Below are 26904 nucleotides of genomic sequence, written 5' to 3' on the forward strand. Positions count from 1 at the left end.
CCTTGTAACTCCAGTTTTAACTCATTGAATGCCAAGCTGTTTTCGGGAGCTTTGTCCTAGAGTGCCAGCAATCTAGACCATTGTTGATGATTTTTGTACAGCCACAGCATATTCTGTGTTATAGCTATGAACACATACAATAGCTCGATTAAAAGGTGAAACTTTAAACTCTCGGTGGGTGCAAACCGTTTCTACACGCCTCTGTTTCTGAGAAATCCCAAGCTAAACAGTGGCTAGTTTTCATCAAAATCGCTGTTTTTTTCTAGAAATGGAGATATAACGTCCTTCATGAAATATGAAGTGTTGCCTGTTACTTACTTGTGTAAACCTTCCGGGAAGTGATCAAAGAGACCTGGCGAGACCCACGAAAATGGCCTGGTTTTGACCTGACGTGCATGCTTCACTGATTCGACCCAAAGCGGCAACACGAGTTATGATAAAATGTCCAGATAAAGTGTCCAGATTGTGCGTTTTCATGAGTTTCACGATCGTCATATATTTCATTTCCATTCATCACAGAGTTCCCAAAATCACATATAAGGTGTGCTAGAGTGTCTAGTTTCGTAATTAAAAAAGAAAAGCTAAAAACGTAATATTACGCTTTTGGCACTCAATGAGTTAAAGGTCCAGAATGTAGGAAATAATGGAAAATAAACTGTAACCATTCCAAAAATGATCACCATATGTTGTCAGAGAGTAAGGAAACACGATGAATTGAAGTAATGGCTTATTTGACAACACTACTCTAACCTGTAAAACCCCGTAAAACCTATGAAAAAAAATGAGTTACGGGGCGGAATCTCTTGGAATTTTCGTTTATGTTTTGAACGATTAATTCTAGAATAGCGTATTAATAATGGGCTAGCGTGTCCTCCTATTTGGGTTGCCAAATTAGCAAAGGCCAACTGTCAACAGCTGTCAGTTGTAGTCATGAACGCCTACGAGAGGCAGGCAAATTTCCAAAATTAAAACAAGAAACAAATTAAGTGCACATCGGAGGAGCTTCCTGAGATGGTGACGTCTTCGTCAAACGAAGAATATCAAGTCTGACGCAGAGCTTGCCATATTTCTCCACGACAGGTAGCCTAGGCTAAAATTCATCTGCATCGCTAACTTCAGCAAAATATGTTACGTTGGTTAGAGAGGTATGTTTTGTTTTCACGGTTTCCGTAATGTGTAGCTGGGTCATGGTTGGAGAAACGTTAAAGCAGCTGCAGGTCAACTAACGTTAGCTAAGTCTTCATTACATCTGGCAACCCAGAAGAGGCTCGCGTCTGGTAGTCTTGAGAACGTTCACCAGTGTTTTGATTTTGGCCTACAGAACGTTCAGTAACAATCCTACAAATCGCACCTTTAAACTAACCTTGGATGGACCTTTGATGGCATGGATTGTTACTTTGCTGTGTTTAAATCTGACAGCAGGAGGGATGTCAACATTTTATGAAATTGTGGGCCTTTTTTTGAGGTTTTTTGCCCTAAAACAAGGAGGCGGTCCTAACTCCCCCTGGGTTGTTTCAAATTTTGTACTATTTTGGCTTTTTGATTTTTTAGGTGGACCCTTCAAACTGTCCAAGTTTTATCAAAATCGGTGACGTAGCATGTGTCACCCCCGCCTGGTCCTCTCATGGACACACTCTTAAGTGCAGTATAAAAACAGCTTTGTGTGGATGGAAATTTCAAGCATCATGCAAGGACATATATCTGGGTATCATAGCACTCCAATAGTTGCCTGCATAAATTTAAAAAAGGAAGTAGGCCTAGCCTACAGACAATGCCAACCTAATAACACAGGTAGGCTAATTAAATAATTGGAAAACCAGGCACTTTGAGGTTTGTAGAGAACTATTAAAGTAGGCCTATATAGGCTTACATATAGACAGTTCCAACGAGTTCCACAAACCATTTATCAGCCTGAGTGGCCCACTAATTAGTCATTAGGCTAGGCCTACATATCAACATAAGACAAGCTTGTGCTAGTTTCCGCCTAGCAATAAGGTCAATTCTTTAGCTCCGCTAACCTTTCTCTCTGCCTTCCATCCATGTAACAGCAAGCAACCACGCAAATCCGCCCACTGTCAAAAATCCTGTAGTTTCCTCGAACTTGATCGCTTGTAGGGTCATGCCATTAGACGAGGGGCCGCTCATTTATCCCCCTACATTTCTGTAAATAGACTTGACCTGCAATCGGTTCATTGGATAAACCAGAAACACATCCCCCAGTCCCATGTGGCTTTGCTCCACTCTAGCCTAGGCCTACGTTAATTTAAGAACAAACAAACAAATTAAATTGTCATTTTTTTATTTATGACCATGAAAGTTCTGTAACGCCTGAATAAGACAAAAATGAATTGAATTAAGATAAAAAAAAATGAAGGCTAGCCTACACAAAAATCAGCATGGGAGAGATGAGTGTGCAGGGTAACCATAAATTACATATAGACAGTGAGCGAGTGGTATAAATATTGGTTGGACTTCCTACAATTCTAAAGTGTAGATCACGGAGATTTTTGCGGAAAATTCATATTGAATCTATAATTTCGATGGCTGCGTACGCCTCACGGCCGCGACAAAGACTCTATGGGCCGGCCCGCACCGCGCATATTCCTCGGCCGGCCACCGGGAAAACACCCGATCGTCCCGACTGCCACTCCGCCCCTGACTAGATCCCATTCTCGACAGCACAGGCTCTCCACCAGTTGCTGTTCGCCCGTGTTCTCTCACCGTCTCACTCATCTTTCCCGTCTTTTAACGATCCATAAAAGCTAGTTCCTCCTCTGTGTATTCGGGTTCAAACAAATATGGTTCTGGGTCTGCTACAAGCCAGTCGTCATAGTCATCGTCTATTAAGTCAGCCATTGCAAATAATTTCTTGGTGCTTCCTAGCACAGGTTGAAGTCAACGTCAAGTTGGTTCTATTTACGGAGGTGAATGTGTTGCGTGTGTGCCTCTCTTTCTCGTTGAGAGGGGAGGGGAGAGGAAGGCTGAGGGGTCGATCCAGCATGGATTATAAACTCTGTGGTGGATAGGATCTACATTTAGGTGTTAATTAATATAACTATGCTAGGTCGAAGTACTCCCAAGTGCTATTGCGCCACACATTGTAGTTCTCCTGTTTATTTGCTTGGAAAATCGCCATGTTTCATGTTGTGTGACCTTACACATTTTTATCAACTACTCGTGCAACTGTATTTAAGTAGGGAAAACTTGTGTAGCACCCCAACCCACAGGCGCCGGTTTAGGGAATGAGGGGGACAGAGATCGGCCTAATGGGGTGTCACAGGGTTCGATATCCTACTACTACTACCTACTAGTTAAATAAACAGACCAGACCACGGTTTAACACTATAAGAAAAAGGTTGATAATTTACTTTTAAAAATGTAAGTGGATGAAGATGCAGATGATAATCACAGTATTTACAAAATGAATATAGACTATTTTAAATGACCGTTTACACTATCATAGCCTATCGATAACAGTTCAACAGTAACAAAACACAACTCGCAACATAAATCTTAATAGTGGGCCCACATACACACACACTCACACACGGACAATAACGTTACAGTGATGCAGGCCTGGTCGAGGCTCGTGAACGTTGTGGCTGATAGCCCCTTCACCTCATAGGCAACGTCATGAGGTAGCGAAGCAAAAGAGAGGTTAGCTCACCAGCTAGTGCTAATGGACAGTCCACTCGCAGTCCGTTAAGCAGGGTCGATGTGAAATCCTCCGGGGTGCGTGGTGTAAGTTGCAATACTCTCCTCCACTGAACCGTTCAGCTACGAATGTGAATGTCCTTCTTTTTTCAATGGAAAACCAGCCGCTAGCTTTCAGGCTAATTGTGAACCTGAGCTATGTTGAGTCCCAACGTCCAAACTGTCACTAATAACCACCGTTAACTATAATAATAATAATAATATATCAATAAATCAACTGTAATAAACAAACTCTCTTTCACAGTCCGTCAGAAAGGTACTTAAGGTTATTTGAATGTTGTTGGCTCTCTACCAATCTCTGCAAACAGTAACCAACTCTGAAACAATTCTCTTCTAAACTTTTTTGACAGAACACTCTTTTTCTCTCCTTTAGACCCGCCCCTGAGCCAATCAAAACATTACACTATTAACAATCACATGAAAAGACCAATCGCCAAACAGCACACAGTGCGTGCAGCAATAAAACAAAACTGACTTTAATTACCATGGTAACCTCTGCTGCCCTTAAACCTTAAAGGGGCAGGAGCTACACAAATGCATAAACGGCCAAACGGAGCAAATCAATGAACAGACTTGACCTCTTAACCTATTTTGGCAACAATAAATTTATTAACCATACTATATCAAAATACAATAATATATTAATTACTTTTAATATATTTATTATTTTTAGTAAGTAAAGCTATTTACTACATGTTGTGCCCAGGCAATAAGGCCTGGGTTACACTCTCCCCCTTCTAAAAGTTTTTGATGTCCCCATCAAACTAAAGGTAAGAATTTAGTGCTAAGGGCACTGAATATACTGCTAAGATATAAACCCCACGGACACTATTTGAATCTAGCACAACCAGAGCACAGTGCCACCAAGGGTGTGGCTTCCACATCTTCCCAGGTCTTCGTAGGCCCCATAGCCAGCAAGCACTCCTCTGCTCAAGATGTTCAGTGTGCTATCACAGGGGTTTCCTGGAGCATCATAGCCAAATCTCGTCACAGGTCTATGCTCTATTCGGGGTCTTTCAGCCATTGGGCTTCTCTGAACATCAGCCTCACTGTCTCTGGAGTCTTCTCCCCCTCCAAGACTCAAGAGCCATCTCTGCAGCAGGATCCAGGCTGGACACTGGGCTTCTCTGAACATCATCCTCACTGTCTCTGGAGTCTTCTCCCCCTTCAAGAGCCATCTCTGCAGCAGGATCCAGGCTGGACAAGACCTCTATGACTGGCATGTCACCCGGATCAGCAACATCACATCGTTCAGCTGCAGGTAAGTGGATCAAAGGTCTCTCTCTTTCCAGGTTCCTTCTTCTCCCAGATGCTGAGGATGGTCGGAATCCAAGGTGGATTTCTTCAGCCTCAGAGGAGCTTGTAGCAGCAACCTCAACCAGAGCTGGGGGATCAAACTGCCCACGACGAAACCTTTGGGATCTGGTCACTCGCCTCTGGGGTACATCAGACTCACTGTCATCTCCAGGCAACCTCACCAGATATCCTATGGGCAACAGATGGTTCCGGTGGATCGTCTTGATCGCTCCCATCCCTCTCTGGCTTCACCTGGTACACTGGCAGATTATCCATCTTCCCGATTACAACATATTGCATTGACTTCCACTTGTCTTGGAGCTTGTGCTTTCCAGTGACCCCGAAGTTTCTGAGTAGGACACGATCTCCTGTCCCCAGGACCTGTTCCTTGACTAGTTTGTCATGCGCTCTTCTGTTACGCTCATGACTTTTCCCAGCAGCTTCTGTAGCGAGTTGGTATGCCTTGTGTAGATCTGTCTTCAGCTTCTTAACATAGTGCTGATGACTGACACTTCCACCTTTCTCAGGAGACACTTGGAAGCACATATCAACGGGCAGATGAGCTTCACGGCCGAACATCAACAGGTAGGGGGAAAATCCAGTGCCGTCATTCCTGGTGCAGTTGTAGGCATGCACCAACTGACTGATCTTCTGACTCCACCTATGCTTCTGCTTTGGATCCAATGTACCCAGCATGGAGAGAAGGGTCCTATTAAATCTCTCTGGTTGCGGGTCTCCCTGAGGATGATAGGGCGTTGTGCGAGACTTCCTGACCCCCAGCGTCTTCAGAAGGTCATGGATCAACTTGGAATCAAAATCCCGCCCCTGATCTGAGTGGATTCGACCAGGTAGCCCATAGTGCACAAAGTACTTCTCACACAAGACCTTTGCAACAGTTGCAGCGTTCTGGTCACGGGTGGGGAATGCCTGAGCATATCGGGTGAAGTGGTCGGTCACCACGAGTATGTTGGCAAACCCCCGTGAATCAGGCTCAAGGGAGAGGAAGTCCATGCACACCAGATCAAGTGGCCCCTTACTCGTGATCTGATTCAGTAAAGCAGCTTTTTGCGGAGGGGTCTTCCGTGCAACACATCTGCCACAGTTCCTCACATAGGCTTCAATCTCAGCTCCCATTCTAGGCCAGTAAAACCTGTCTTTGATGAGGTCTGTCGTCCTCTCAACGCCCATATGTCCACACTCATCGTGGAGAGACCTGATCACCATCGGGATATACACTCTAGGCAAGACAAACTGCTGAATTTCATTTCCAGATGGTCGTTGAGTGACTATAGAGCAAACTGTTCATCATCTGCAGCTTGGGCCCCTCTCGCCTCAACAGTGCGGTCTCTTTGGAGTCACGCTGCGTATTATTAGGTGTACATCCACTTTCCACAGACTGTTTCACTGGAGCTATGACTGGGTCAGTATCTTGGGCTTTGCAAAGCTCAGAATTGCTCAACTGTTCCAGATGTCCGACGTCAAGATGAACCGGAAAAGCATAACAGTCTGGAATTGCGTCAGGTGGGACACCAAGAACCTCTGCACACATAGGAAAGGCCGCACTTTCCCCATCCTCAACTTGCTTGCAAAGAGCCTGGATGCTTCCAGAGGGGATGTCTTGCCACTGACTGCTGTTCCCGCCGAACACATTCCGGGATAGTGAGTCTGCATCAATATTACTGCACCCTGGCCTATACTGTATGGTGAAACTGTAGGAAAACAGAGCAGCGAGCCAACGATGACCTGTGGCATTCAGTTTTGCAGTGGTCAGGACATAAGTCAGAGGGTTGTTATCTATCCTGATGGTGAAGTTCACACCATACAGATAGTCGTGAAACTTGTCAACTACCGCCCACTTCAATGCCAGGAACTCGAGCTGATGTACTGGATAGTTCTTCTCAGAGGGACTCAGCTTGCGGCTGGAAAAAGCAACAGGTCGTAGACCCTCAGGATACTCTTGATTTAACACAGCCCCTAAACCATGCAGACTGGCATCTACGTGCAAAACATAGGGCTTGGTGGGGTCGGCAAAAGCAAGGACAGGTGCGCTTGTCAGACTCTGGATGATAGGGTTAAAGGCTTGAGTGCATGAATCATCCCACCTCTCTCCAAAGGGCTCTTTCACCTTGTGATAAGTTGTTCCAGCTGAAGACGTGACAGCTCTCTTGCCTCTTTGAGTCGGGGGGTAGCCTTTGGTCAGCTCCGTCATTGGACGAACTATGATGGAGAAGTCTTTGATGAAACGGCGGTAGTATCCGCAGAAACCCAGGAAGGACTGAAGAGACGGGAGGTCAGTGGGTTGCTTCCAGTTAGTCACAGCCTCTACTTTGGCTGGATCTGTGGCAATGCCAGCCTCTGACACGATGTGGCCAACATACGTGACTTGTGAGCGGCAGAACTGGCACTTATCCATAGACAGCGTTAACCCACTCTCTTCTAATCTGTCAAGGACTTTGAACAGGTGCTCTTCATGTTGTTCTAGGGTTTTTCCAAAGAATATGATGTCATCAAGGTAAACAATGACTTCCAGCAGATGCATGTCCCCAACTGTCTTCTCCATGAGCCGTTGGAATGTTGCAGGGGCCCCTGTGATTCCTTGTGGCATCCTCTCAAACTGATAAAACCCAAGAGGGCAGATGAATGCTGTCTTCTCTTTGTCCTCTTCTGCCATTTGATTTTGATAGTATCCACTGCGGAGGTCGAGGACAGAGAACCACCGGCTGCCACTGAGACAGTCCAAGGCATCATCAATGCGGGGAACAGCGTACTGGTCAGGAACTGTGTGTCGGTTTAAAGTGCGGTAGTCCACACACATGCGCAACTGGCCTGACTTCTTCCTAGCAATGACAATGGGGGATGCATATGGGCTCCTGGACTCCTTTATGATTCCCGCTGCTAACAGCCCCTGTAGGTGACGTCTCAAGTCATCAAAGTCAGCAGGCGCTATCCGACGGGACCTCTCTCTGAATGGCTTTTCATCACTCAACCGGATCCGATGTTCCACCCCCTTGGCCAGTCCGACATCCCACTCATCCATAGAGAATATTCCTGTCCTCTCAGCCAGCTTTCTGGAGAGCCTCGCTTTCCACTCCTCAGGAACAGGGGAGTCTCCAAAATCGAACAGGGCTGGGTCAATCCTTGTAGTGGAATTCGGCTCAGCTCCTTTGGGCTCCACCACAGTATCAGCAACATGAAGGTGTGCGATAATGGTGCCAGCAGGAATGGAGGTCTCCTTGAGTGACTCGTTCCTTAACATGACTAAAAAGCAGAAGAAAACAACACAGTGGGCTGGACAAACACACTGGTGGGGAGAGCAATAGAGGAGGCGCGCTCTGTGATGAGGATGCCTTTCTTTAGTGGCTGCGCTTCAGTGACTTTACAAGTGGCAATGTGCTCACTGGCACCAGGAATGACCAATGGACCAGGGCCCACCCACTTGACATCGGCAACTGTATCTCTGTGCTTGCTGGGAACATATGTAGGCTGAGCTGGCCATTCACTGTGGTACTCGGACGTGCAAACTCTTAGTGAGTGAATTGGGTCGGTGCTTTGCCTGATAGATGAGACACTATTGGCTGGACGAACTTTATGAACATTGGTGCCCACCAGAATGGGGATACTGTCAGAGCAACGAGGGTCAGGGCACACTAAAGCAAGGATGGAGATAGGCCCTGTGTCACCAGCCATCTTCTTTGGAAACTGTAACTCTACCTGGATGTAGCCACGGTAAGGATAGCTGCTATCAGAGTCACTCAGCCCCCATATGGCTAGCCCACTGACAGGTTGAAGGGGGACATGGGCCAGGTGCTTGGTGTACCAGCTGTCAAAAATGATGGTCACTTGTGATCCACTGTCAAGGAGGGCTGTGCATCTCTTCCCCTCCACTTTAACCTGAGCTGTGGATGGTGGCCCTACAAGCCCTTCAGGCAGACACCCAGGTCGAGTTCTCACTGCCCCTCTTCTTACCCGGACGTCAGAGGAGTCATTACCAGCTGGACCACTTCGTACTCCTCTGTCTCTGTTTTTCCGCTGTGCGTCAATGAATTTCTGGACAACTTTCTGTGGGTCTTCAGGAGCTCTGCACTTTGTGGCAACATGCCCATCCTCACCATATCTGTAGCAAAAGAAGTCACTAGACCGGGTCTGGGGGTATGCACTACGCTGATGGGAGCTGGAGGAAGTCGGCTGGCGGGCTGGCTTCTCTGTGGCTGCTGTGGCTGGACGGACAGTCATAACTTTGAGCTGCTTTCTTAACTCCCTCACCTCTTTCTTCAGAGCATTCACATCTCCACTCTCACATTCATCATCAGTGGAGGGAAATTCTTGGCCAACTGCTGAATGTATGGGTTGCACAGTTCCGTGTTCCGATGTCTGAAGTTTTAATGCTGCTATCTCATTCCTGAGTGCTTGCATATCACTGTCAGCATGCGCCACAGCACTTCTCACGCGAACAGGCTTCAGGTTGGACTTAAGCTGTTGGCGTGATGTTTCGTACCCCTCTTCTGCAAGTATCTCATTCAAAAGCTGAATAAACGTGGGTGGATTGTTCCGACGTTCTCTCAGTCTGAGATTTGAAATCATCATGTCCGCCCCCAATGCTCCTTTAATAAGCTGGTCTAGGCGTGCATTGTTCATTGCAGAGGATGGGAGACCTCTTCGCTGCACAACTTTACATAGATATCTTTCAATGCATCTGAGAAATTCAGAAAGCTTCTCCCCTGGCTGCTGGCAAAGGAGTCTGAAAGCAAAGTAAAGCTCTTCTCCAGTCTCATTCACTCCAAATGTGTTCTCAATCACGTCAACATAGTCTCTGGCTGAAGCATGTGGGTTACTACTTCTAACAGCCCTGGCCATCTCAAGCGCTGGCCCCTTTAGACTTTCTATAATCTTCAGGCTCTTCTCTCTGGCTGACCGATTACAGTTCTCAATCATGAAGCGGGCCTGATCTACCCAGCTATCAAGCTGTTCTTCACCAGGTGGGGTGGGAGTGACACCGGAAAACGTGTGTAGCCTCTTGAAAACACTTGACTCACCTGGGAGCCTGCCCTGCCTCTCCATTAGATCTCCAACAGCCCGAATGATTGCCTCTGGAGAACATGCTTGGAAGGGATTGGACACACCTTTTGGAGCGGTTTCTTCCCCTGAACCTGAACTGGGTGACTGTGGGTTCTCTGGGATGATGGCGGAATCGTCAGGAGTTCCCATGATCCTCCATGGCCGGCGGCTGCCCTCAGGCCACACATCAGGAGGAATGGTGTGGACACTCACTCTCTCACGGCACTCACACAACACTGTGAGACACTGGGACACAGAGTCATACATTCTTCCTCTTACTCTCACTCTTCCAAGGACTTTGATGGACTGCAGCGTGTCTTCAATTACGGCCACTTCGGTATCTTCAGGGACATCTTTCACCATCAGGGCATATTCAGGGTTGATGCCTTCACCTTTGCACCAGTTAAGTAGCTGTGCCATGCTCTGGGTTGTGCTTACTAGGTTACAGCTGTTTATTTTGCCTGGAAGCTATTATATTTAAATTATAAATTAATTAATTCCTTGGCTTTTCACTATATTAAAGCACTCGGCCTAATATAATTTAAGCTTAAGGCAGGACTTCACTTTGACAATCGTCACTGTAACAATAGAATTTAATACAGGCTTATTTAATAACCAGTTATTAGGTAGGTGATAAACTATTATTATAAGCCCCAAGAAATAATAATAACACCCTATACAAGAAGCTTATGAAGTGCTATTAAGCATACACGTCAATAACTTAAATAAGTAGCCTAAGCGAGTGCAAGTATAGGCTAAATTGTACAAGAATATTACATAAACAAAGCAGATTAATATTAACAGGCTATATTGAAATAGTTTGATACTATATTGTTGCTTTCTAAAGCAGTCAGAGGATCACTTTAATCACTATTTAAATAGTGTAATCTAAGTGGTCTGATTTATTAACTAAATTAAATCTTATTATCCCAGCGGTGCCTCCATTTTATGTAGCACCCCAACCCTCAGGCGCCGGTTTAGGGAATGAGAGGGACAGAGATCGGCCTAATGGGGTGTCACAGGGTTCGATATCCTACTACTACTACCTACTAGTTAAATAAACAGACCAGACCACGGTTTAACACTATAAGAAAAAGGTTGATAATTTACTTTTAAAAATGTAAGTGGATGAAGATGCAGATGATAATCACAGTATTTACAAAATGAATATAGACTATTTTAAATGACCGTTTACACTATCATAGCCTATCGATAACAGTTCAACAGTAACAAAACACAACTCGCAACATAAATCTTAATAGTGGGCCCACATACACATACACTCACACACGGACAATAACGTTACAGTGATGCAGGCCTGGTCGAGGCTCATGAACGTTGTGGCTGATAGCCCCTTCACCTCATAGGCAACGTCAGGAGGTAGCGAAGCAAAAGAGAGGTTAGCTCACCAGCTAGTGCTAATGGACAGTCCACTCGCAGTCCGTTAAGCAGGGTCGATGTGAAATCCTCCGGGATGCGTGGTGTACGTCGCAATACTCTCCTCCACTGAACCGTTCAGCTACGAATGTGAATGTCCTTCTTTTTTCATTGGAAAACCAGCCGCTAGCTTTCAGGCTAATTGTGAACCTGAGCTATGTTGAGTCCCAACGTCCAAACTGTCACTAATAACCACCGTTAACTATAATAATAATAATTATTATAATATATCAATAAATCAACTGTAATAAACAAACTCTCTTTCCCAGTCCGTCAGAAAGGTACTTAAGGTTATTTGAATGTTGTTGGCTCTCTCCCAATCTCTGCAAACAGTAACCAACTCTGAAACAATTCTCTTCTAAACTTTTTTGACAGAACACTTTTTTTCTCTCCTTTAGACCCGCCCCTGAGCCAATCAAAACATTACACTATTAACAGTCACATGAAAAGACCAATCGCCAAACAGCACACAATGCATGCAGCAATAAAACAAAACTGACTTTAATTACCATGGTAACCTCTGCTGCCCTTAAACCTTAAAGGGGCAGGAGCTACACAAATGCATAAACGGCCAAACGGAGCAAATCAAAGAACAGACTTGACCTCTTAACCTATTTTGGCAACAATAAATATTATTAACCATACTATATCAAAATACAATAATATATTAATTACTTTTAATATATGTATTATTTTTAGTAAGTAAAGCTATTTACTACATGTGCCCAGGCAATAAGGCCTGGGTTACACTTGGATGTGTTTGATTACTGCTATCTTCCTCCCTCTATGGCTACATCTGAGCACGCTAGCAAAGCAACATGCCAACACATTCACGCTGCGCGCCAGAGCGTTTGAGTGCACGTACCGACATGACTCAACTCGTGAAAGTTAAGGTAAGAACATATATTACTACTGACATTGGGTGGCGTGTTCCTTTAATAAACTGCATTTTTTGATGTTTGCAGGTGCTACTTTTGTTTATCACAATAAGTTTCGGTTTTGTCTTCGCACGACATCTACTCCCTCCGTTCGGTGATTAAACAGGTAAAGATTGGCCGGAGAAAACCTAAGAATTTACCGCAAACTCAGACTACGTACTGAAGGAAAATGAAAATTGAGTGGAAGTACGTTGGAGGGCGGAGCCAGGCTAGGAAATTGAGGGGAAATCTAAAAAGGGGTCAATTCAGTAGGCTTTTCTTCTTAATCGACCTTAATCTATGCACATTTCTACTTAAAAACTACTTACAGTGGGCAGTGCTTCGACTTGGCCAGCTTCACTCGCGGTCCGCACGTGGGATCACGCGGTATCACGCGACTTTAATTTGTATTTTTCCAGTGAGACGCTGCAACAACCCAAACAACCGGTAGATGGCTCAAGTGAGCAGAGTGTCTCGTAAAAAGAAATGGAGCCTGGAAAACCCTACACAGACTTCACTACAGACTTTAGCAGACCGGTTTAGAAATAATTTAATAGCCAGAAATATGCCTGCCCTGCCCTAATAAAGAAATATTTGGTTAACTGCGAGTGAATCCCATTTGCAGCCGTAGAAGAAACGCAGGACAAATTAAACATTCTGGTTTTCTCCGAGTGCAACGATGATAGACAGACATCATTTGGACAAAATATAGAGCATATTAACCTCGTTGCTCGGCCAAATGCCTTCCTGTTACGTCCTGTTATCACGGAGTTACAGGCGATAAACAAGTTTTGATGGTCACTTCATTGTTCATGGTTTACTTCATTAGCGGTTTATTTTTTTGATTATTAAAGAGTGTTTTTCATTTAAAGGTTTGACTTCGTGCTTATTCAGTAGAGCATTTAGTGCTCTTCCCAATCCCAGACGTTCACATTGCATGTTTGTCTGTAATGGATGCAACCGCGAGATAGGCTACGCCAGGGGTGGGCAACTAATTTCCCCAAGGGGCCACATGACAAACTGGGACTGTTGAGGAGGGCCGGACCCAAAATACCGAACTCAAGTCTGAACTCAATTCTGTTCAATTCTATTCTGTTTTTGTATAGCATTAAGTAAATCATATGGTTTTGTTTACTAGTCGTAAGAACAGATGAAAATGTGAGGGAGACAAAGGAAAAACTGCAATATTTAATCTATGTCCAGTATTTAATCCTCATTTTCGAAAATGATTTTTTGACATTGACATTTTTTTCAGTTTTCAAAGACTGATATAAAAAAGTACTACAATATCTATATAATTAGGCTAGGTCATGAAAATGTAAAGGAGTCAGTACAACCGATAGGCCTGTGCCACCATTTCATCAACACTCAGCAATATTTCATCATTAAATCATTACCATCATTAAATTAACTCTATGCAGAATTTGACTACAAAAATGTGGAGCAGACAATAGTAGGCTGTCATTAGTTAATCAACATGCACAAAGAAAACTATTTTAAAAATGTAGGTTATGTTTTTGCTTTTGCTTTATGCACATAACTGTGATTGGTCAACTCGCTCTGTGTGTTGAGCCGGCTGCTTCAAGCAACCTGTGGGTAGTAGCATCATACTAGTTCGCTAACATAAGCTTTGCAAATAAACTCAGACATGTTTTGGTTACAATTACGGGGTTATCTGATTGTAAACTGTCTATCTGCCAGTAACGTTTTGAAATGAACACTTCGTATCGCCAACGAGCAGCAGTAGGAGTTCGTTCTAACAACCTTTGCGGTGGTGAGCGACGCAGAGACACAAAACTTTGAAAGGTTTACGCCGACGTAAAGGCAACTGCATTGTGTCGACGCAGAAGCATAAATTCTATTCACCAGCACATCAGTGAGGGTGTTTACGTTGTATGCATCCACGCACAAATGTATGGGCGTACAAATAGCAGTCGCTTTAAAAATAAAAACAACAATATTGATTTGTATGCATTATCTCTATGCTAGGCTCTTGACTATTGTTTACCTTACGCGGGCCGATCAGGGAAAGCCCACGGGCCGGATGTGGCCCGCGGCCGTATGTTGCCCATGTATGGGCTACGCGTTTGACGGCAATGAGTTGTTAGACATGAACCAAGACATATAGCCCAGCAGCAATCTAGGGACTGTTCGTTATTTATTGAAGGGGCCACCGGAGGAATTTTGAGTGCTTCAGTCAAAAGTTGCATGACCCTCCCTTGCCTGCTAGAAATTGTTCAATGACCCTCCGACAGAATTGTTAAAAAAGACATGACCCTCCCCTGCCAATTGTCGCTGTCTTCCGCCCGCGCTACTTTGCGCCACAGCCACACACTGTGATAACGTTCTTAAATCAATCTTTCCTGTGAGCACAAATAATCATATGTGATTAATAATATGACAAATAATCCCTGTGCACGGGGACCATAACAATGCATGCCAACTTTTTCCGTGTTTCTCACGTATTTTAACTTCCCCCACTGTCTTGCCGTTTTAATGTTTTCCCGTAGAATATCCCATATTTTATCGGGCCTGTCTCTGTGTTGCCCTGTTGCTACCCCTTGCCCTTCCAACGAAACAGATGTCTTCAAATCATCGTTTTCCTCGCTTGAAGGCGAACTTCGAGTGATGTTAACCTATTTAAGTTTAACGGCGTGATTGTGGTGAGAGCACGAGTGTATGTTCACTCCAAGTTGGCCTATAACTTACCAACTTTGCACTGCAGACCCTAACTGGCTATTTATATTTTTCTGTGAAATAAGCAAATGTATTTGTTCAACTTTATGAAGCAGAATTACGCACTAGGCTACTTGGAACATAACACATTTCACAAAGGAATATTAACTTATTAGGCTACTGTCAGTGACTGCCGTGAGAGAAGCGGGTTCTGTGTTTCGTTCATGTCAGGTGACTGACGCGAGAGAAGCGGGGTCTGTGTTGTGTTGCGTTAATTTATTTTCAATTGGGCATGCCGTGCCGTGTCGTCCACAGCTTAGTTCTGACAAAGCCGAAATTAGGCTACTCCTTTTGAAACAATGAGTGCGCGCGTTTGTATGGTTATATTGCTTGACAGGGGGGGATCCCAAGCAGCTTTCAGCCATAAGGCTATGAGAACATTTCCTAATTCACTCGACACTAATATTCAAAATGTTGAAAACTATTTCGGAATAGCCTATAAGCAGTTTAATTAAATGTAATGTTAGTTGTAAACAAACGGGCTACTTGGTGAGGCTTGGCCTCACAGATGCGCCCGTGCCTTAGATGGCAAGAAAAATCTTCATGATATAGGCCTAGAGGAGTACGGTCACAAATATGTGATTAGAATGTTTGCGAACCGAGAGTTCCACATTATGATGTGACAATTAACCTCAGAGATTTCCCCCATAGACTGTATTGAGAACACTGAAACTATAGATCGTTTGCGTAGAATTCTAGAAGGAAACAGGAAAATAATTCACTCCTCAACAGGTTAACTGACCGATTCACGTTGACTGGGGGGCAGGGGGGCCATCAGACATTTGTGCCCAGTTAATCCGGCCCTGCAAATCACACCTTCCCACCAGCTGTGACAGCTTAAAAGAAGTCGAGAGGACTCCTAACTCACAGACCTATTCACAAACCGGTTTTGTGGCATTTCGCCTGAAATCCTATGCGGCTACAGGAGCTTCCAATCGTGAGGAAGCAATTTTGCATTGTAGGCATAACTAACATGCAATAACGCCACCAACAACAACCAAAACTAGGCTACTCATTGTCAACATTATTGTGAATCAAATTAAAATGTTCTCTTTTGCAAACGTAGGCATAGGCATAGTAACAGATTAATTTAATAATATTACAAAGATACTACATCAATCCGTATGTTTCATTAGGCTACTAGGCTATTTGTTTTGCCTTACTCTTGATTCATTTAGGCTAGGCCTTTTTATTCAGTTATTCATCATCTTCCGTCCTTGTGTAGCGCACGCATTCTCAGACCTGGCACCTGTCACTCATCATCGTAAGGGAGGTGTTTGGAATCATTCCCGCGTTACAATCATCAGCCAATCAAGGTGGTCACTTCAGTCAAGCTAGTGCATGAGTAAAAACGTCATCCATAGCAACGAAGACTCACTCACTCTTAGTCAAAGATTCTAGAGCGCTCAGCTCCAGAATCTGTTCAGGAGTTGTCATTTTCCCTTACTAAGAGTAGGTCTGAAAGGCTTTGTGAATAACTTAATAAGAGAAACACCTATAGCTAAAATCTTTTATTGCTATTTAGGAGTAGCCTACTCCTAGTGGTAAGATAAAAGGCTTTGTGAATATGGCCCCTGGTGTCTAACCCAATGCATAGCCCATTTACACAAAATAATGGTCAAATATTAGCCTACTGATGATCATTGTTATTTAAGAACATGCAGGGCACCAAAAAAATCTTGCTCGTAAAAAATCATCATACCGCACATTGTGGCGGGTCTGTTATTTAACCTACTTAGTGTAGGCTGCGCAAACCACAGGCATTTATTTTGGGCAAGCCTGCATTCGAGGCAGGCCTTCTGTTAAAGCCTGCGCTAACAGTAATCCTCCTGCCCCCGATACCACAGCTGTGGATAGTGTGGAATGTTCAAGTAATAACACAATCTAATGTGTGTCTCAATTGTCCCCCGCTGACCACCTCACACATTTCTCTAGATTTTGCAACCTTACATGACACAATGCCATAAAATGCCAGTTTTTAGGACACAGAATAATGTTTGTAATGATACCAGTTAGGCCTACGTTCAAGTGTAATGAGCTATTCATTGTCGAAGGTGCATGGTGAAGTGAAATTCTTACTTTGGAAAACAAACATTTGCCGATATCATTGGATAGAGAATAGGCCTAGGCCTACTTGTTTATTTTTATACGTAGGCTAGCCTACAATGGGCAGTTCAGACAAAGCCGAAATTACTCATTTTGAAACATTTGTATGGTTATATTGCTTGACTTCCCAGAGAGTAGGCTAGGCTACCACTGATGGGCCTAGCGGTCAGTGTGGGGTATAAACAAGCTGATAATTTAGCGGTGTCACGTCTGCCTGTCACAGACGTGGGGAGCTGAAGCTTGGGATACAGTTACTACAGTAACACTATTTTATTTTACTTCTTATGGAATATTTTTTTTTTCTTTCACTTTTATAAAGGCTTTGTTTGAATGCTAGTAGTTGATTATAAAGGCAACTTTCTGTTGCAATATTCTGTGTGTTCTGTACTGCAGGTAGCTAACTTGCCAGTGGTTCTCAAACTTTTTCTTTCATTCCCCACTTTGATCAAGGAGGCATTGACTGATGATAGTGGAGATAACGTGTTATCCCGAGGCCTTTGCAAGTCAGCATCTCCGATTAAAAATATAAGTTTTCGATGTCCCAAACGGAGAGCCATACTTTATTGTTTTAACGATCTCTATTCTACTCACCAAAATGTAGGCATGGGAACATGATGAAGTATCCAACTGTCGTGTGTTTGTGATTACGAGCCAGTGGTTTTCAAACATTATGCGTGACTCAGACATCTATACAACAGACTCATATCGTCCTCGCATTCGCAAAATTAGGACATAGACTGCTCAGATAACAGGTGTACCTCCAGTTATGCACGGTTTTAGTCAAATCATTTAAATGTGCTGGTGAAACAGTTGTGTACTCTATTGTTATTTATCCCTAGGCTATTCATCCACGCCGTCAATTCTGTGGCGCAGTGCGTTAAGGCCGGCTGATGACAGCCGCTGTTACGCAGCAGTTATCAGTCCCCTGTCCAAGAGTTCGAATCTGGGTTAAGCCCTTATTTGGAGAAATGCTGAATAGACCACAACCAATTTCAATTCTTCAACACGGTCACCGTTAGACTAGAGGGGAGAAAGAATGGGAAAAGATCTGGACACAGTTCTTCCAGAGCTTTGTGCCAAGTAATAAGCGTTGAGTCGAGATGTTTGTGTGAATGAAACGAAGCGTATATGCCATAGTGTGACATGCGTAAACCAATGGTCTAGAGATGACGCCACAGGGTTTTATTTAAGAGAGCCTACGTTTGTATGTAGGCAATTTATATTCACAATACTTAGGCCTACTAAAATAAATAGTATTTTATTTGTATTGGTTGTTTAGAGTAAATAAAAAATCGTTCGTCTTAACGCAAGTTTACAACCGGCAAGTCTGTCGGACTAAAAGGAGGAAAAAAATATTTGGGTCGGTTCTAAATTGACAGGGTCGGTCGGGTTACGGCAAACGAAAATATTTTTAAGGATGGCCTGGCAGTGTTTTTTTGCGCGTCTGCAGAAGTCAGCCAAATATGAATGTAATTCTGCGGCATAAAGCAGATGTATTTGTTTATTGTACAGAAAAATAAAAATTACATGTCAAGCAGTCAATTGACTACATTGCAGTCAAGAAGTAGGGCAAATTAATTTACGAAACCAAAACATGGGTCATAGTTGTCTAAGCCTCTATTGCGTAGCCTGTTAAAAATGTCGCCAGATAGTATTACATCGGCAACAACATTGTTTTCTGCAGAAGCCTACCCAAGGCTACAGATTAATTCTGAACAGTTATTTCTCTACTGGCTCAATTATCACACCACTGTTTTGATTTGCGTAGTTGCGTTACCCCCAACACTGACAATAATGTAGACAGCAAATTTCGATTTCGATTTTCGTTACCACCGTGTAGTCAAGCCTTAAGCCATACCCAAGTAGCCTAAATCGAGATAATGTTTAATTATGCATGATTTATTTTGTTATTGAATTCATAGGCTGGGATTACTCTCGGCAAGTCTCCTGCTTTTTCAGAATGGGCGGCAGGCAGAGCGATGTACAGTGGCAGAGCGACGCACAGTGGCTGAAAGTGGTACTAAAGCTTCACGCAGCTTCAATGAGCTGGAGCTAAAAGTGCTACTGTAACTGTAACTTGTTGACTAGGGTGTTTTTCAAAGGTTTATGAACTATTCCTGAGTCCTCCTACTAAAGGGGACAGATATTTTTCTGTGTAAGTCCCAAAGCTCTGGAATGCACTTCCTGAGCAGACAAGGTTAGCTGATTCTGTGACATCTTTTAATCTCTCCTTAAAACTCACTTGTACCGCAAAGCCTTTAAAGAGTTTATTAAGTGTGCTTGCATAATATTGCATATTACATAATATTATTATTATTCCCGTCTCCCTAATTTTTTTCCAGCTCCTGTGTCTAGGCCCTTTGAGACAGAGACACCGTTCCAACTTTAAAACGTCCGGGCAGTACAGGTGTAACTTGCTCGAGAAGATGACGTCAAGTGGGCGTGTCATTCGTCCGCCATATTGGATTGAAAAGAAAGCTAAACTAAATTTTCACAGGTCACAAATTTGGTCCGAACGCCACGAAACTTGACGTACATTATCATTGGACCAAGCCTCACAAAAGTTACTAGAAGGATTTTTGATTTTCGAAAGCGTTTGCCCGTCACAGCAAAACAAAATCGGCGGCGAAGCTCCGAAACAGGAAGTCGTCCATATCACAGGAACGCTGTCACATATCGATACCAAATTTTGTATATGAACTGGGGACTCCAATGTGAGGGTGCATAAGCTAAAAAAAAAAAAGAAATATTCCAAAAGTTTTCATCATTTGGCAAACCACCCACAGGTGTTTGGTAACTCTCACCATTCACCTTTGCACCATTCACCTTCTATCACAATGCCTTCCAAGTATGCTCAATGTCTCTGGGCAGCCACAATGTCTCCGGGCAACCTTGCCCAATCATGAAATCCTTGCTCTGCCATGGGATAGTATGGACTTACGAACTGAAATAGCAAGGAGAACAGTAGCTATATATAGCTTACATAATAGAGTTGTTTTCACATTGACGGTATTCAAATAAAATTTTTCCTTATTGTTAAATATCATGATGGGAGACTATTATTAAAAATGTTACAAGTATGCACATTCATATGTTTACGGGAAATTAGGTTTTACTGGGTTGTTTTGTTGTAAAGACATGCAAGGCATTCTGGGCCATGTAATAGACAAACAGTGGTTGGCAGCGTTAACTTGATTTCCATACGTATTAATATGAATAGGTGTTTATGTAAACCTAGGGACAATAAACAGCCATCTCTGTTACAAAAACGACCAGGTAATCGCTCACTGAAGAGGAAACGAAATGATAAAAATGATAAAAATGACGACAGTACAAGCCGGACATGTCACGTTAATGTTAAATACATCCGAACGCTAGGTGGCGACGTTGTATTACATTTCACATACATACGGTGACATCATTAGAATTATGTGAGCTTCACAATTAAGGAAGTTGCAAATATTATGTAATTTATAATGGGAAATTATTGGAAATGTTATTTCTTGTTTATTCTAATTGCAAACCACACACATCCATTCGTAATCACACGTACACATTTAATACTGAAAGACCCTAATTTCGTTTATTTGATGTTGCCCCTAGCAACCCTGGTGGGTGCAGCCTACAGTAGTCCAGTTTCAGAGTGACGAGTTCGTGGGCAAACAAGTGCCCAAAATATCGGTTTCCATGTGTAGAACTGTGCTGGATGGTGTGCGTCCTTTATGAAAGTAAGTGTTTTATAGAGTTACAGACATGAGTCATGTTGTAGTGGTCAACATAAATGTGCCCCTTCTGTTATTAGAATGCTAAGCGGAGAAGCATGCTAAACTGAGATTAAGTATCATTAATTTCTTGTGTGGCTAGCTATAGGGAGGAGATGTATGTTGCTAATTGGGATTTATGTTGTTTAGCGTAATGTCATGGTCATTTAATATGAGATGCTTGCACTCGTAACTTCGTCACTTGTAACTTTAAGACTGCTATTTTTTTTTACTAACAGTAATTCACGAAGCACTTTAGCCCTAAAAGTAGCACCTAAGTCTGTGACAGCTTAAAAGAAGTGGCGAGGACTCCTAACGCAATGTTTTGAAATGCGTCTATATTGTCTACAGGAGCTAACAATCGCGAGGGAACTTGCATTGTAGGCATAACTAAGGGATGCAATAACACCACCAACAACCAAAACTAGCCTACTCATTGTCAACATGTACATTAAATGTAACGTTTCATGTGAATCAAATTAAAATGTTTTCTTTGCAAACGTAGACATATGGTGACAGATTAATTTAATAATGTTGCTGCGTGAATCACGGTAAGCCCGAATGAAGTGGCCACTTCTTAATGGGACTCACTGTATGGAAGTAGGCTAAAATAGAGATGTTTCAAATAAGATAAGGTTAGGATATGCCCGCTTGACAACGGCAGAGATAACTGGCCTTTGGCCATAGCAACCATCCATTTAGAACGACTGGCCTTCATAGCAACCAAGGATCTTAGCTGTGATTCATGTAGCTACAGTAAGCATACAATGTGATGCAAAGTATAGAAAGGTGATGAAATATACAGAGACAGGTCAAGAAATATAGTGCAATGTAGACAGTAGTATACAGTTGATTTACAGAAGGTGGTTTAGAGTAATATGAATTAAATATAAATATGTGCAGTGTATTAGCAGTTATCTCATACAATAAGTAGAATAATGTATGTAGATGTAGCAGTAACATTAGTAGAAATAATAATATAGATATATGCAGTGTATTAACAGAATATAATAAAAAAGAATAAATATGGATATTCAATATGAAAAATATATAACAGATATGTACATAACATACAGCTATGTGCAGTGTGGAAACAGTGTCATTGTAGTACAGAAACAACATTGTAAGAGTAGTAAGAATAAGTCTATGTGCAGGATGAATAGTATGAAGATCAGTAGAATAACTATGTATAAATGTAATTACAGTAGGCCTATGTACATTTGTAAATAAATAGAAAACTATGGGTGAGAGGGATAAATTCATTTTATTTAATCGTAAAAGTAAATTGCATTCAATTAAATTGCAATTAAAAATCTTTCCAGTAGGCTTTAATGTCATGCAAAAAGTACAACCAAAGCTGAGCTTGATCAACTAGAACGTCTAAAGAACCAGAACTTGAGTGTAGTTTTTTGCTGGGTCCCAGGCCATGTTGGTCTGAGGGGAAATGAGAAAGCGTACAGTGCTGCCAAGCAAGCCATCAATGAAGAAGTCACAGAATCCCTGCCCCAGACCTTAAACCTATACTGAACTCTTACATCACAGATAAGTGGCAATCTGAATGGAATTAAAATGTACCAACAACAAGCAAGGAATGTTAATTTTTTAGCACGTTTTCATGATCCACTGGGTCGTTATGGGCCACACAAAATACGGTGTTGCTAAAATTACTCCTATTGTGGCTGTTAGAGACATGCGTTCATGAGTATCCAGCTACATTCAATGAGTTAAGTAAAATCATACCTGCAAACTCAGAAGGGCTGAAAAAGGTGACATATTTCTGAAAGACGCCCCCCCCCCCGCAGAAGATTTGAAAAAGATTTAACATTGAAGGGATGAAATGAAGGGTAAATGAAGGGATATCGGGAATAACCGATATTTCCATTACAAGCACATAGTTAGACCTGCAATAATGATAAATATTGAATAATTATGAATTAATAAATATTGAATAATTATTGAATTATTGAATATTATATTATAATAAACGTGCAGTAAGCAGAATTTAAATATGGCTGCATTTGACACATATTAAAATGAAAACACATTGCCCACCTTGGCCTTCATGTATGCAGCCAAAAAGAGACCAAACAACATAAATGTTGACAATCTGTTTTAAAGCCTACTCCTTATCTATAAAAATCACTGGTGTTGATAGAAAGAGACTGTGGATATCCATTTTCTGGTCTCTATTCTAGCATGTCTGGTTTATTAGTACCTCTTTTCAAACCATTATTATTTGATATTTTTTTGTGAAGAAATACATCTATCCCTGATGTTATGTTGGTGTCTTTCTGCTCCTCTCGTGTCTACTGAGGCTGCAATAATCACATTCCAACTAAAGGGGCGGGTCTCAGCAATAGTGCGTTATGTCAGTCTACTCTAGAAGCCTAGGTCTTGCTTGTTTGCGCGCTAATTATCAAGAATTATGATCTATATGCTACACAGAAAACAAACAAATTAAACACCTATCACTGAGCAAGTCAAAATATTTTGCTACGTCCACTTTCAGATTTATTGCAACTACATTTGGCCTTGGAAAGGTCTGTGCTCCCTGAGAACGTCATGTCTAACCATCATTGACACATGGAAAATATAATGCTAAATGAAATAACCCGTGAACAAGCAATAACTTTCCAAGACAATATTAAACCTATTAAGCCGAGCTAAATTCACAATCGCACTCAGTGCAGAGTCGTTTTGTTTCGCAAAGCAATTCAAAACGCCAGTTGCGGGAACGTGAATTTGCGAGTAAACACTTGTTAACCTCACCTCAGCAAGTCTTTCCTTTAACCCACCGAGGGCAAGAGAAAAGTAGCCTAACAATATGATGTTTTACCTTGAGTTTATAGTCAGAGAGTGTAGCATGTGGCCCGTGTTTGTTAGCTAACATTTTCTTTTTTCCTTGGTCATATCGCTGCTGCAGGCCATAGCAGGCAGGCTATGCGTAACAGAAAGTGAGAGAGATAAAGCCCGCCCTCAGAAACAACTGATAGGTAGGTCTTCAAAAATAGCACAAAGAGAGGCCAATCACTTGCCTATCAAACTCGCATGAAATAGATGATAGTCTCACTCCAGACTATGGGAAGTTGGACCCCCCCCCCCAAAAAAAAAAAAACTCTTCGGATCTACACGATTCACGTGAATGACATATTTTGATTCAAAAACGGCGAATTTCGCCGAAAGGTGACTAGTTTGCAGGTATGTAAAATACATTCACACACACACAAAAAACATCACTAATGTTGTGGACATTCCTTTATTCTGAGATACATCAATAGGCTCTCAAAACAATCCCAAACAGACATAAGGTCTTTATAGAGCAAATCCATATAGATTATTTGTCAAATAAACCAGTAAAACAGAATTAGGGGATGGAATATATTAAAATAAATCAGTGGAAAAGTATCCTGACAAACAAGCAGCATTTTAATGCCTTAGTCATATTTTGATAATTTAAATTTTTTTGTCTAGGTTACCTGATAGCCCAGTTTGAGAGGTGCAAGATGCGTGACATTATTTATTTTTGCAGCCAATCACTGCTGTTGTTTTATTTTATTGATTTGATCTCAGTCATAGAAGCTAAATTCGAAGGCAGGCCAAAGGTAAAATCCAACGAACCGCATTCAACCCGCAAGCCAATAGTTGAATAGCCCTCTCCTAGAGCTTTAGAGGTATTGCCACTGCTCCAACACTGAAAGGCACTGTTAGAATGCTTGGATCAAGCCAGGTTCAGCATAGCGTATGTCACTGTCTGCTCACGTTGGTGACCGGACCAGGGCAAGCACACTTTCGCAGTTCCCGCCGGAAATGCAGTCTAGTTAATATTTGTTTTGTTCTGTGTTTTGTTTCGCCTTGTATACTTTCTAATACCTGTAGTTTGTGTTAATTAAAAAAGAAGATTTTTCCATTATTCCATTTCCATTATTTTTGCCAATTTTTCTTTTAGACATTTTTGTAAAGCACTTTGTAACTTAGTTTAGAAAAGCGTTCTATAAATAAAGATTAGTATTATGAATTATTATTATTATTATGTTAAGGTAGTTAACGTTACCACGATAGACGATAATGATTTATAACAATAGTTATAAACTAGAATATTTTAACTAAATGTTCACACATTATCCATGTGCTCTCTAAATTGATTACAGTCATAATCATTAATCATGAATAAGGGTTACATTTGCACATGCTATCTGGTAGCCATCTTGGTTCAAAAGCTGAATCCATATATTGAAGAGACCCTAGAAAAAGAGAAGAGATTTGGTTATTTGTTATTTTGGTCTGCATTAGACCAAACATAGCTGCATAGCAGGCAGCAATTGACGGGGTCCAGGTAGTTGAAACCTCGATACTTGTGATTTGCAGTATTTATTTAAACTGATTATTTTTGTCATTAAATGTTCAATGTGGCTCGCTTGAGTGCAAGACAAATTCAATTCGGGGCAATAAAGGTTTCATAATTTCTGTCTGTGTGAGAAGTTCATTTAATTTCATTGGTTGATCTAGTTGCAAAGCAGGCTTTGAAGTAAAATTGAATGCAGAGTGCAGAGACTTGTGGCCATATTTGAGATCTTGCACTGAGTTTGTGTAGTATATGTGTTCTCGTGTGTGTGTGGTATTTGAGTCTCTGTGAGGGGTTCATTTCATTTCATTAGTTGATCTTGGCTGTAATTGGGGCTTTGAAATAATTTGCATAACAACACATACTATGTCTCATGTGGGTTTCGAACCCTGGTCTCTCCAGGCGGATATCTTACCATTGAGTTGAGGTTTGAGTGTGAGCATATCACTGTCAACATTTCCTTTATTTTTGACTTTTCTGAAATTTGACCAAATTTTATGTGTCCATAGATTATTGAGCTGATTATTGTGAAATTGTGAGAAAAGTTGACATTTTTAGAACAGTTTTTTAAGATATAAGCAAAAATGTTTAAATGTATTATTATAGCGCCACCTATAGGCACAGTACCTCATGGTTTGGTGTCTGAGTAGCGATGGAGGTCTGGGACCAGATTATGAAGTTTCACATTCCTAGGCCTTACGTTTTTTGCTGCACAACCACTTATCCGGAGAAAAATTATAATGAGAACAATAATGAGTACATCAGTGAAGACCTCTCCTGGACCACCAACACTGCATCACTGGCGAAGAAAGCTCAGCGCCGCCTCTACTTTCTGCGGAAACTCAGGCGAGCAAGTGCTCCACCAGCCATCATGACCACATTCTACCGAGGCACCATTGAGAGCATCCTCTCCAGCTGTATCGCTGTGTGGGGCGGAAGATGCACTGAATACAACAGGAAAGCCCTGCAGCGCATAGTGAACGTTAGGTTACTTAACGTAACCCTGGTTCTTTGATAACAGAGTGAGGTGTTTCACTATGGGAATCACTCCGGTCGTGACCATCTACAGAAGCTCCAATGACATCACGTCTGTCAGTGACAGACAGGTCGACCTAAAACTGGGCTCCGCCCCTCTGCCCTTAAATACTGGTCAGCCCCCCTGCTCAGGCGTTCAGAACGGTTTCTTCCCGTCCTTCTGCAAGGAGGGAAGTGTTGGTGAAACACCTCACTCTTATCAAAGAACCAGGGTTGTGTTAAGTAACCTAATGTTCTTTTTCTAACTTCGTTTCGGTGTTTCACTATGGGAGATATAGCCAACTCCCGGATTGCACAGTCACCTACCAATGACTTAGGCCCAGGCCCCTACATCGAGAACGAGTCTCCTGTTCCCAGCACAGAGTGAGCTAGGGATGGACCCGACACATCTAGCCTGTAGAACCACACAAAAGTGTTCCCTGAGGCCCAACAACTGGCCGCTGCACAGAGGTCCTGTACCGAAACACCTCTAAACAGGGCCCAGGATGTAGCCATGCCTCTAGTA

General features: G+C 42.4%; 1 protein-coding gene across 2 annotated transcripts in view; it reads right to left on the reverse strand.

The window, feature by feature from the left end:
• ly86 (lymphocyte antigen 86) overlaps positions 1-26904 on the reverse strand; it is an 80687-nt gene that overhangs the window by 1364 nt on the left and 52419 nt on the right. The window contains exon 5 of one of the 2 annotated variants that reach the window (XM_076291087.1): positions 24161-25263. The exons of the other annotated variant lie outside the window; for it this stretch is intronic. Within the exon in view, the coding sequence (XP_076147202.1) occupies positions 25180-25263 (84 nt within the window). The 3' untranslated portion in view covers positions 24161-25179. Of the gene's footprint in view, positions 1-24160; positions 25264-26904 lie in introns of those variants that run through there. 2 annotated transcript variants of the gene reach the window in all.

Source organism: Alosa pseudoharengus, unplaced genomic scaffold, assembly GCF_046254945.1.
Source record: "Alosa pseudoharengus isolate Yale_2024_CS ecotype anadromous, Long Island Sound unplaced genomic scaffold, YU_APseudo_1.1 YU_APseudo_1.1_scf_18, whole genome shotgun sequence".
NCBI lineage: Eukaryota > Metazoa > Chordata > Actinopteri > Clupeiformes > Clupeidae > Alosa > Alosa pseudoharengus.